Source organism: Pelecanus crispus, chromosome 1 (genome assembly GCF_030463565.1).
Source record: "Pelecanus crispus isolate bPelCri1 chromosome 1, bPelCri1.pri, whole genome shotgun sequence".
In the NCBI taxonomy this organism is placed as follows: domain Eukaryota; kingdom Metazoa; phylum Chordata; class Aves; order Pelecaniformes; family Pelecanidae; genus Pelecanus; species Pelecanus crispus.
The window spans coordinates 3,627,222-3,640,297 of NC_134643.1; the positions used below are offsets into that span (position 1 = coordinate 3,627,222).

Consider the following 13,076-nt stretch of genomic DNA (forward strand, 5'->3'; position numbering starts at 1 on the left):
GGATTTCCCATCCTCCTGTCCCACTGATTCACTCTGCCAATGCATCTCTCTCTCAACTCCTATAGCTGGGAAGGAAAAAAAATGAAGATGTTGCCAAGGTCTTTTCTTATGTCAGGAGAGAGAGAGGGAGCTGATTCAGAGGCCTCAGGTCATGTTTTGCAGGTGAAGGGGAAGATTCGGGGGTGTTGAAACCATGCAGTCCCAAACGGTATTTACACATAGTATCTGCTCGCATGATCAGAACTGGCTAATCTCACTCATGCTTTAATATAGCCTACACCACCTCTTTCCCCTGCCCCCTGGGTTTTTATAGGTCTAAGTCACCCAGGGTTATATTATGCCTCGCTTTCTCATGCTGAGTAGCTACTTAACCCTGCAGCTAACCTTAATGCTGGTGTGCCTTGGTAGCATAGGACCATTGGATTCAAGGCTGAAAAGACTTTCTAGACTGTCAAGCCTTGCTCTTCTGTCAAGACAAACACTTCTATGACACTTTAACTATTGCATTTCAGCATTAGTAGTTCTCTGGGGACATTTCATTATGGGACAGGACAACAGCAAGACCAGAGAGTGTTGGAACACAGTGTAGCTCCTCAAGCACTCTTGAGGGTCAGACACAGCCTCTTTCCACACTGGCTGTGTCTTGTTCATGATGGGGCATAAGGCCACTTCCACCGCTCATATACTCAGCTTCCTGGAGCCTCCTCACACATGTCTGCTTGTTGAAGTGCTGCTCAGCATCAGAATCTCCAAGCCTGCAGAGAATCACAGCGGTAAAGCTCATCACTGCAATGCAGTACCACCTCCAAGCCTTACACCATCCAAACAGGTTAACGTGATGGCCTGTTAAGCCTCAGTCCTTGGTAGCACATGTTAAGCTAGGCCTTGTGCCAGATTAGCACAGAAATTGCCACTAGACCCAGGATGGTTCACCTCCATCCAGCTCCAGTGACTGTGTGCTTGGCTGTCCTGGTTCTGGTGTTAGCCTGGGCAAAGCCAACTGAAATCTATCAGCAGGTGTCAAATACTTATACCATTAGCATCACCATGTAAGTGCAGATGAGAAATCAGGTTGCCCCAAAGGGCTCTTCAGTCTGGCATCCCTGCTGGGACAAACAGACCGTCTTTCAGGACTGAGGAAGGCTTCTGGACCTCACTGCAGTAATGCGCTGGGTGGTTACTGGGTTTTCTTCCTGCCTCTGGCCACGGATCAGCTCACACCCGCAGTGTGATGACTGATGGCTCTTGTAATTCTGTTCCTGGTTGGTGTAACTGCAGATGTTACATGTCTAATCCATTTCTTTATCTTCCTGAGATATCTGCTTCAGTAAGATGCTTCTACCATCTGCTCTAACAAGCTCCCAGACTCTCATAAGCCATAAATTCCACTTTTGAGTCTTTTGGTCCTTTTCCCTACTTTCCAGCCCTGGATCAGTCATTTTCCTCCTTCTGTCCCTTGCCCACACCTACAGATTAAGCTTTCAGCCCTTTATGTAAGTTCCCTGTCTTTGCTTGCACCGAGCGGACCTGGCTTTAATGTTGGGTAGCGCAGGCTGACATGGTGTTTCTCTCTGGACTGGGCAGGGTGTCTGCACCATCACGATACCATGATGCTCTGCAGAGAGCCGGCAGTGTGCCAAATACAATGCAGAGATGACAAAGAAGGGACGGGCTTTCTCTTGGCATCTAGGAGTTGAAGACTTAAGAGAGGGGACAGCCAGGCACTCACAAGTGATCAAGACAGCGTGGTCTGTGCATATGGCATACTTATGTTTTGTAGCCTGTTGTAGTGGTTTTTTTAAGGGATCCCATTTTATGTCAAACTGCCTTGGATTAGCCAGGCGAACGCTGTGGTAATTTCCTAAAGAGTTGATAGCTTCCTAGAATACATGAATTTGACAGCTTGCAGTTGTCTGATTGTACTGTGAAGCAGTGCATTGCTACTCTAACTAAAGCTGTGCAAATTAATGAGACATTGAATACAGCCTTCTGCATCGCAGGTTTGGGTACCCAGACCTCTACCTGTGCGAGGGACCCACCAAGAGGCACTGGATTAGCAACATCCACTTAGCATTGCTCCTTCTGTGAAATGGTGGCAAGCCTTTCCAAAGGATCTCTACATACTGTGTAACAATTGTTTCTTGGGAGCTGGATTCATCTGTAATAAATATTCTGTCCCTTTCTAAGCCAAAACAAACTCTCCTTTTAACAGCCCAGACTCTGTAGTTTACATGTCTTGCTGGAGCTAGCTGGAGCCTTGCCTTTTGTACAATGGTGCATTGGCTATTGGGGAGGCAAGGAATTACGCTCAGATTTTGCTTTACTCACTTCTCATGTCATGGCATTGTGACTGGGCTCAGTCCCTGGCAGGGACATGATTGCTTTTCCACTACCTGATTAAAGGAGCAGGTATTAAAAAACACCAGAGGTAGCTTCCTTGGGTTCTGAAGGTTGAAAGTCTGTAGTGCGAACAAGGGAAATAGGAAAGGATGGTATGTAAAATAAATCCTTCCTCACCTGTTTATCTGAGTCTTCCTGATAATGCTCCTTGAACACCCTTGTAATAGGCTGAGGCCCAGGGAGATGCAAAGGTTTTGTAATCGGTTGAAGTGAAGCGTGAAGTGAGAAGGTTGAGAAGCATCGGAACATTCCAGCTGGGGCTGGGAAACCCATATGCTGACTCAGCACATTGTCTTCTCTCTCCCTAGGACTGTCCCCAGCTGCTGCAGGCAGAGAAGATCCTGGTGCCAGTGGAAGTGATCAAGCCGATCACGCTGAAGGCCAAGAACCTGCCCCAGCCGCAGTCAGGCCAGCGAGGCTACGAGTGCATCTTGAACATCCAGGGCAATGAGCAGCGGGTGCCTGCCTTGAGGTTCAACAGCTCCAGCGTGCAGTGCCAGAACACTTCGGTAAGCAAGTCCTGCATGCTCGGGAGAGGTGCAGGGGTCAAGGAGGACCAGGAGTGCCTACAGCACTGTCCCAGTGGGATCTGGGGTTGTGTTGCAGCCCTTTTTACCTTATTGCCTACCTGATTCCAGCCACAGTCAAGGAAAGGCTGGTTAGTAGCTTGCAAACTGTCTTTTTTGCTCTTTAGGCTGGCCGGTGTCACCACACAGTAGTTGCTTCTGCCCTTGGAGCCCAGTATATGGCTGTGCTGGAGCACCGTAGCCATGACCCATAGGCATTATTATCAGCTTAACTTGCCTATATCCTCACAGTGCCACATCCTTGCGTGCATTCAAAAGGGTTTCCAAATGGACATATGTTCATGTCAACACTGCAAGTTAAGGTTATTATGTGGGGTTTTGGTGACGGGACATATAAAACCCCATATAGTCTGACGGATGCCAGCATGTGATGGGTCCACGGAAGGGTGAGATGCTGAAGGCTTGAGTCCAGCTTTCTTCTGGCCATTGACTTGTGGCATGACCTTTGGTTAGTCTCTTTGCCTCTGCCCACCTCCCATTCCCCATCTGCAGTGCAGGATCAGTAGCCCCCCTCCCAGGGAGCCTGTGTGAGTCACAGTGGTGGTATCACCACAGCAATGCCAGTCTTGGGGTCAAACACTGGCATCTGCCAGGAGCCGTGCATATGTATAATGGTGGTCTCCTAGCGCTGCTTCTCCGGAGGTTTCTCCATGAGATTCATGTCTCCCAGACGTGCATTTGAGTCATTCTCATTGCTGCTACTGCAAGATGATTTATTAGTCAAAGAGCTAATTACAGGTTTTAGCCACTTCACTGCAGCTCTGCCACCCCATGCCGGGCAGCGCTTGTTAAAATCCGTCACAACATATTCTGCTGCATTAAGCAGCCTGCTGAAAATTACAGGCAGTTCACACATTTTACGATCTGTTGCAAACAAGCAACTTCCCAATGACACTCTCCTATTTGTTCCTTCGTTCCCCTCCCTCTCTCTGATTTTCGTTACTGGTTGGTGGCCTGTGAGTATCCAGGTTTGAGGTTTCACATAAGAAGGCATTGAACTTTTTTTTTAATTTTTTTTTTTTTTTTTTTTTTTTTTTACAATAGCAAAAGCCTTACACAAAAGGGTATTATATGGACCTGGACAGAGTCGATATATCTGTCCAAAAAGTCTTAGCACGGAAGACAGCAGCCACCCTTTACAGTCACAAATTTTCTGGCACACATAGACAGCATGAGGTGTCTCAGGATGATTTTAAGCACAGTTAGGCTGAGTGGGGGACTGACTGCCTCAGCAGCCCTGGAGTCTCTTTCAGCATCTGAGTTTGTGGTATCCAATAAATGAGCCTGGTTTTGAGAGGTAATGGTTACTATTCCCATACTACCTGCATGCTCCAAGAAGTTGCTAGTGCCTAGGACCAAAGACGTGGGCTTCGATGAATCCCCAGATGCATGTGTTCACGGGATGCCTGAGGGCTGCGAGAACATCATGTTAATTTTAATGTTTGTTTTGATGCCAGAACACTCAAGGCTACCCCCGAGCTGTGCGGGGTGGCAGGGCTGAGTCTCAGGCTAATGCCAAGGCACTCCACGGCCTTGCTGCTATGTGGTGTCTGTAGGACGCCTGTCCCATGTTAGGTGGTGGCTCAGGTGGACCGCTCTCTTCTCCAGGGAGAGAAGCTTATTTTGGAATAAACTCAACTCTTTTGCATCCTGTTTTCTACCTCCTCTCTCCCTCTCCCTTTCCTTCTCTTTCGTTCTATTTTCTTCTCTTTTCTTCCCTTTTATTCCTTTTTCTTTTCAAGGCACTTTGACTCTATGATTTGAGGATATTTTTTTTTTTTTTTCCCCTGGGAAATGTTATTTCATTGTTGCTCTGGATTTGCCAGACACTGAGAGAAAGAGATGTGGAAGGGAGAGCCAGACAAAAGAAAGAAACATTCACACAGATACAAAAAAGGAACAGAGAAGCCCTGGCTCTGTTTGAGCAGGTGGCAGAGGACACAGACAATAGGGAAGGAGTGCTATAGATATGTCTCCATCATGATTATTTCCTTTCCTGCCAGAATTAGCATTCAGTCTGGAGCCACTGCGATACAATGAGCCTCTGCTCCAAGGGTCACCTGGCTTTAGAAACAGCCGTATGAGCTTGTTTGCAAATTGAATCAGCCCCCTTCGACAGAGCTTTTTACTCAGCAGAGTTGCTGGATGAGACACTGAAGGTAGCACCTGCATTGCAGGCTTGGAGAAGGTCCAAAGGAGGGTGGGAGGATGTGTTGTGATGGTGTGTCCCTGAAGGGATGCTATCCTGCCAGTAGATCTTTCTGTTGATGATGCATGCTAGACTAAGCAATCATTCTTGGCTTGTTTTGCTTCATAATCCTCAAGATCTACCCCCTCCCATCAAACACTAAGCACCGACGAGCTCAAATTCAGCTCTTGCAGAATAACTTCTGCAAAATGCAGGAGTTTTCCTGCTTTCACACAGGATAGGATCAGGAAAAAGCCTTAACTCTTGCTCTCCACTGCCTGGTCCCTCAGGATTTATACCAGGGTAGCTGAGATCAGAACCATCTTAAGCAGGTGCTCTTCTAAGTGGCTCCAACTTCAGTTAAGAGATGTTATAAGGACACCCAGGTGGGACCAGCCTATCTGATGGTCTGTCAGTAATGTCATATCCAGCACTGACGGTGCCTAGGTGCTCAGTCCAGTCAACAGCCAGCTCTGTCTCTCCCCCTGTCTTTCCTGGACATATTTCATTTGATAACAGCAATAAGTCACTGCAGGCAGCACGCTTCGGGACAATTATTGTTCTTGTCAAGTGGTTTGAGACTCTCAGCTCTGGGCTTTGTCCTCTATCACACCACCCAAAGCACACAATTATCACTCAGAGAGACCCTGCCTGCCATTCCTTATTGCACTTACGATAGCTCTGCCGACAGTCTGGACACAGAGTGATAGGAGGAAATGAAAAGGAGGAGAGCTAAGGAGGCATATAAATAAGTAAAAATGTCAGCAGAAATGGCTGAAATTGCTAGATCTATTAGGGCAGAGAGCAATCTCCCCAGTGGGCAGCAGTGGGATCCCCAGCACTTGCAATCAGCCCAATACTAGCAGCCTTCTGCATGAGGAATAGGGAGGTGGGTGCAAGATGACCCACCTGACTGTACCATGATCATTGCCGTTACCTGCTCCGATGACTAAACCCACATTCTTGCTTCGTACGAGCCTGTCCGCTGCCTGGCCTTGGCACACAGGCAGCACACACTGATTTCTAGCAGCTGATTATCCCTGCTGATAATTTGCCTCAAGTCCTTCACAGGTCCGTGTGTTGTGAGCCCAAGATGGCACAGCTGAAAGTGCTGTGTAACTTAGGGATAGGAAAACCAAGTATGTTATATTTATCACATCATTGCACTTGAGCAAAAGATCTCAGAGGCATTTGTCTCTGTGGCATGGCTCACACAGTGGAGGGGGTGATAAAAACAGAGCTGGGAAAAAATGAGGAGGTATTCACAGAAATTGTGGGAAACCACACGGGTGGCCAAGGAAGACGAGCACAGGGCTGTGAGCCCTACATACACTTCCCTATTATTGTGATGCATTATTATTATTGTTAATCTACACTCAGATGTCACAGAGAAACCCCAGTCATGATGTGAGCTCTATTGTCCTGGGTGATACCGACATCAAAATTCAGTCCCAGCTCTGGGAAGCAAAGAGTCCAAGGAGACAAGATGACTGTGGGCAAGAAGTTTTCTGCCTACAGTTTATGGCTGAAAAATTGATATAAAGAGGGATTAAATGATTTGCACAGGATCACACAAGGTAGTGCAGGATCAAGCCAGGCACAGCAATCAATCCCCAGGCCTGAGCTCTAATCACAAGAGTGGAGTTTTGTGCTGTCAGGGAAAACAGACTAGCACTAAAATACTACTAAAATGATGTTTGTCTGCAGATGTTTCCTCGCTATTCGACATGTTCGAGGTACAAGGGGGAACAATCATGTAACTGCTCTTGGTTCATCATCCTAAGTGTGCCCAAGCCAAGCTACCAAAGGGCTTTAGCTGGTGATACAGCATCCCAACAGGATGCAGCAAGCAGTCGAGCATGGCTATGGATTTGCACAAACTGCATAACTCGGAGGTCTGTGAAGCTGAGTTCCTCTAATGCAGGGTGCCTGTAGTAACAGGATGCCCAAAAGAGCCAGGCATTTGCAGATTTCTGAAATGCAAAGTATCTTTCCATGAAGGCAGCTGATGTTTGCATAGCTGTTGTAGAACTGATAGCTGTGATTTTGCAGCCATCCTCTCAGTCCGAGGATAGTGAACTTCCATGAGACAGTCACTGTGTTTACAGTAGCTTGTGTACAATAAGTTAAACAGCAAACAACAGGGCAAAATGGCCAAGTGATGTGATGGGCTCAGCCTGTGTTGCAGGAGTATCTGATACTAGTGAAGAGTTCAAGAAGCAAAGAGCTGGTACCTAGGAGTTAAAACACACTGTGCTGTTCCTGTGAATTACAACAGCTTCTTCTAGCAGCTTTTTGGCATTTCCTGATGAGAGCCAGTCTGCCTTTCTGGAAGGGCAGCCTCTTTTTCTCAGTTTGGGCCTCTAAATTGCCCGTAATTTTCTGCTTTGATTTGATTTGCATGGTGGGAATCCAGATTTTGCAGACTTAGGAGTGAGATTTATATCTTTTCAGCAGTTTTGCCTGTGCTGGAGAAAGTTGTTCAAGGCAATGTCTACATACAAGCCCTAATGGTATGAATGCTCTTAGCAGGAGTATCCAGGAAACTGTTGTTAGTCCTGGAGATCGATACATCATCCCTTTTTTCTTCCCTGACACATATTTCCATCTTTTTGTTGCAGCTGAGCGAATCCTTTTCAAAGACTCCTATTGAGTTCAGTGGGCTTTGAACAGGGGTCACAACGAGTTAGCAGCTCCTGTGGTCTGAAGAGGACGGAGCATTTACTCACTGTTACTTCGCAAATTGCTCTGTTTTGCTGCCATGCAGCCCACGAGCTGTCTGAACAGGCCAGTCATGGCATTGTGAGCATCCTCATTCCAGTCCCCAGCTGGCTTCATCCTTGGAGCTCTTCCATGGGGATCCTGTTGTTTATCCCCTCGCATCCGTTTCCAGTTCTGGATCAAGTCTGCTGAGTTAACAAGTCTAATATGTGTTTGCCCCTGGTGCCGCAGCCAGATAAGATCTCAAATCCCAGCTGGGCTCCTGCTGCTGGGGCTTGGATCCTCAGTGGGATGAAAGGCTCTGGGGGACTCCAGCTGCCTGTCCCTTGACAGCCCTGTCTAGGCTCTGCTAACAGCTAAATCCCAACATACGCACATGAGGCTCTGCTGAGGCAGAACGTAACGCTTTCTCAGGCACGTACAGACTCAACTTCTGACTTAGGGGTGACCAGTGATTCTGTATATATGCTCTTTCCCATTCCCAATCAGCATTTGCAAAGTACTGTGCAAAGCAGGCATTTGCAAAGCTCCTGAGTGGCAGAAGATTAATTATTCTCTACTATTCAGGCGCTCTCCTTCCCACTCCTGTCTCCCCATCCTTGCTCCTAGCTCCAAAAAGCTGTGAAAAGCCAGTGTTGTGAGTCCAAGCGGCTCTGCATCATCTTGCATCTTGCTGGCAGTGACACCGAGCAGTGTCATAAAAATGCTAATACTAAATGAGACTGGCGGGTAGAGCCCTATTGCAAAGGACTCTGCTAACCTGCGGCTGCTCTTTACTTCCATGGTAACCACAAAGCTTATACCCATAAATACCCTACAACTAGATTGTAATCACAGGGTCTTGCAGATTAGCAGCTAAATGTGTTTAGTTTGTCCAAAGAGAAATTACCATGCAACTAGAAGTCACTCTGCCATAATGGACAGAAATCACCATATACAATTTACTTTGCAATTATAGGGCAATTAACGGATACAGAAAAACCTACCTGTAAAGGCTCAGAGCTTTGGCATCTCTGTGGAAAACCACACTGAGACCTTAAGCAATGGGGAACTCTTTAGTGGTCTCTAAGACATACCAAACCAAACCAGACAGCTTATTGAATTGTATTTAATCTTGTAGTGGGGAAAACACCTTTTTCTTTAAAACTGGGAGTTTGTCTCACTATAGATCCCAGTGCAGTGGGAAATTCCTGATCTCAGGAAGTAAATCCTTATGTGTGCTGTGGTCAGTAATAGTAGCAGACATGAAATGTCTCTGCCCTTCTTGCCTTGTTCCCACTTCGTCCTTTAAGCCACCATCTCCTCTCCCATTATGAGGCTATTCGCCTTTTGGTGAAATGTTGGATGGAAGCTGTTGATGCCAGTGGGCAGTGGGCTCTGACAGGCAACTGGGTGAACCCTCTGTGAACTGGCTTATGATAAACCAAAATCTAGCTGAAAAAATACGCTAAGCACCATGTGTCAGAGAGCTCTCTGAGTGGAGAGGGCCTCCAGAGATCAGCTTCCATTTCTTTTGTTAAGGCCAGATCTGTGTACCTTGACTGTGCCTGACAAATGTTTATTTAAGCCTGTTCAACTCTCTCAGAAGATTTCTATGGCTTTCTTAATACATATTTGCTGGAAACTGGATACCCCCTATTCCAGCTGAAGCCTTTCTGGTTCTAAGTATGGAAAAATAATTGCCTCCTGGGGCTTAACATATGTAACAAACTCTATCTAGTACATCCTCAAATGAGATTTGCTTGGGTTTTTTTTGGCAGCAATATGGCATTGTTGATTCACAATCTGTTTGTGATCTTCGGTAGTCCCCAGACCCTTTCCTGCAGCACTGGCCAGTCACTCCAATTTCATATTTGTTTGCATTGATTTCTCCTACTGAAGAATACTTGGTACTTGCCTGTATTGAATTTCACTTTGTTGATTTTGGCCCAGTTCTACAATTTGTCAAGTTTGTTTTGAGTTTTTAACCCTGCTTTTGAATGTTCTTGCACCCTTTCCCAGTGCAGTGTGATTCACGAAATCTGTAGTCTATCATCCAAGTCAGTAGTGAAAATACTGAATAATGCCAGACCCAGGACAATACTCCATTTGAAACACTCTCCCAGCCTGACATTGAATTATTTGACTTCCTTGTTTTTTTTTCCCTTTTGGTAGCTTTTGCATGTACCTTATGGTGGCTTCTTTTAGATCGCATTTCCCTAGCTTGTTTATGGGAATCTCCTGTAGGACAGTAGCAAATACTCTACTGAAATCAAGATAAATCACATCTGCTGCCTCCCCTTTATCCACAAAGCCATTAAGCCTGTCAAAAAAGGAAATTAGATTGGGTTGACACAATTTGTTCTTGACAAATCTATGCTGGCTGATTTTTATCACCTTATCATCTTGCAGGTGCTTATAAATTGATTGTTTAATAATTTGATGTACTTTCTTTCTGGGAAGCCAAGTTAAGCTGACAGGTCTATAATTACACAGATCTTCCATTTTCCCCTTTTTTAAGGTATTTCCATGAAATGCCTGTTCCCTGCTTTCTGAGACCTCACTCAACTTCCAGGAGTTCTTCAAAATATCAGTAGTGTAGATAACCTTACATATACACTCGGCATCTATGAAGTACACAGCAGAGGTATATTTGGAGATGGTAGACTCACAATGAACAATGTACACCTTAGAGGTGCACCCAGGAGTTGGCAAAATGCTCTTCAGAGCTGTGTTCAACACCTAGAAGGTAGATTTCCAAGATAAGCCCCATCACAGGCAAATATGCTTAAATCATGGAATATTCGCCTAACATCTAAGTAGGCTGTTGAGAAGGGCATGGCTTGCTCTATTGAGAACCACAACTTTGAGAGCATCCTGTGGCTTTCTGGCAGGTAATGCTGATTAGAGAGGTAGCTAGCAGCTCCATTTCTTTTGTTCACAACTTGCAGCACCGCCTCTTGCCCTGTCCCATCCCCTCCCCACTTCTGGGCACCATGTAAGTCTGGGTTTGGGGTTTTTTTTTGCTTTTCCTCTCCCACTTCTAGTATTCATACGAAGGGATGGAGATTAACAGCCTGCCGGTGGAGCTGACGGTTGTGTGGAACGGGAATTTCAACATTGACAACCCAGCACAGAACAAAGGTAAAGAGTTATTTCAACTTGTCCTTGGAAGCGGTAACCTTAGCAACGGGCCACATCGCTCCCTACACTTAACAAAGCCGCCACCATCTCCCCGTGCTGTCTGGTGCATACTTGTTCTCTGCACTCTGCAAATTACCAATTTTTTGTGTGCTTTGTGTTCCCCCCACACACTTCTCTCTTTGCACCTGAGTAATATGACTCTCCCTCCCACTTGTGTTGCTTTCCCTCTTCCTTCATCATCTTTGCCTCCTGCTTCTCCCCACATTTTTGTTTCTTGTTTTTATGCCCCTCCTTCTCCAGCTTTCTCCCCCTCTTTATTTCTCCTGCAGTGATGCTCTTCAAGTTAACATACCAGGAGATTGGGCGGTCTCTGCTCAGAGGCAATGTAGTAATGAACAGGGGAAGGGAGAGGGGGAGGAGAAAGGCTGCAGCTCGCCAGTGGGAAAAGTCTGAACAAAATAAAATGATAATGGCAAAGGACCAAAACCAACCTCCTGCCCCGAGCCTGGCTCCATTTAACTACCACCGATGGCACAAGGTTGATGTGCTCCTCACAGAGGGATATTGCACATCCAGCCACGACCCTGAGGCAGGCATTTTTGCTGGAGATGGACAGTCCATTCACATCTTCTTCTTCATTCTTGTCCATCACCCTCAGCCACCCTGAAGCCTTTCTCCCAAGCAACCTCTCCTCTCAGCTGCTCTGCATTTACAGCTCAGACCTGCAGACTCTCTCCTTCTCACATCACCACCTCTCAGAAGTTTGTCCCTCCCTTGTTTTACCTTTTCTTGGACACTTTTCACATCTTCTTCCACTCCACCTCTTGCCATCAGGTACCCCATGGTCCTCTCACACAACTTCACACCAACCCTCATGCTGAGCAATGGTGGTGAGGTTTCTACCAACACCACGTTGAAGCTGGAGAGCAATACAGAAGGCAGCTCTTCTTCCCACAGCATGACCTTCATGTCCTTCTCCCCTTGCCCCCACGTCTGTGATGTCTTTCTCTGCTGGCTCAAATAGCCAGTGGGTTCAAGTATAGCCAGTCTGAATGCAAAAGGTCCTGCACTGTCCTCCTCAAATGTGGCTCTTGAAGGTTAAATCCACTCAGTAAACTCAACAGGCTGGAGATCCTTGTCTAACCCTGGTATCCAGCAGTGTGGCACAGCCCATGTTCACACTGCCAGCCTCTCTCCATGCTGAAGCTGTCTGCCCTCTCTCCTGCTCTCCAAGCTGGGCCAAGGCATTCCCAGGACAGTGCTAATTTTCATGGGCCCAAACAGTGCCATGGACTGTGCTAGCCTTTAACAGTGTGGATTAGAGGTCAGGGTTTGGGCACTTGCCCCAGTCCTGCTTATTTTTCTGCTACCTAATATAGCAGAATTATATATAGCCTGAGCGTTCCTGATGCAATATGGTCCACACCAAGAGCGTGAACCATTTTTGGGGCAGTACTGAGCTGTCCTACATGATGTAAGAGTAAAATCAATATCATAATCATGATAATTGTGTCTTTAGCATGTCTATGCTGGTAACATAAACCAGACCAGGGGATGAACTCAAGAAACATCTGTGGTGCTTAGTCTTTAGCACAGTCCCTTACAAGTTCTTGGGTTATTTAAACCCAAAAGTTTATACGTAATGACTAGGAAGAATTTGGGAAGTGGCACTGGCTGATGGCTATCCCAAATGAGTAGTTTGGATGATACCATCATGTTTTGGGTCAGGAGTAGAGCTTAGGAGCGTGCACATGGATATACCACATGGAGGCATAGCACATGCTCTCGAGGACATAGAGAGCTTTATTTACATAAATGTAATGGCTGTGTAGTGGCTACAAGCAAACACAAAACCCTGGCAGGGCTTTGGACAGTGCTGCAAACAAGCAGACCTTCTTCTCTGGAAAACTGAGAGGGAGAAGCAGAGGCAGAATTAGACCCAGTGCCTTTCTAAGTGCAGTCACACTGGGGTACACTGCCTTCAAGCAACCAAGATGCTACTACTTTCATAGCCAGCATCACATGGACTGGGCTGGTAGGCTGAAAGGCTAAACTAA

General features: G+C 46.4%; 1 protein-coding gene across 1 annotated transcript in view; it reads left to right on the forward strand.

The window, feature by feature from the left end:
* The window catches only part of PLXNA4 (plexin A4), a 427,136-nt gene that overhangs the window by 336,948 nt on the left and 77,112 nt on the right, over positions 1-13,076 (forward strand). Inside the window, exons 9-10 of the mRNA XM_075727571.1 lie at positions 2,709-2,909; positions 10,923-11,019. Of these exons, the coding sequence (XP_075583686.1) occupies positions 2,709-2,909; positions 10,923-11,019 (298 nt within the window). The remainder of the gene's footprint in view (positions 1-2,708; positions 2,910-10,922; positions 11,020-13,076) is intronic.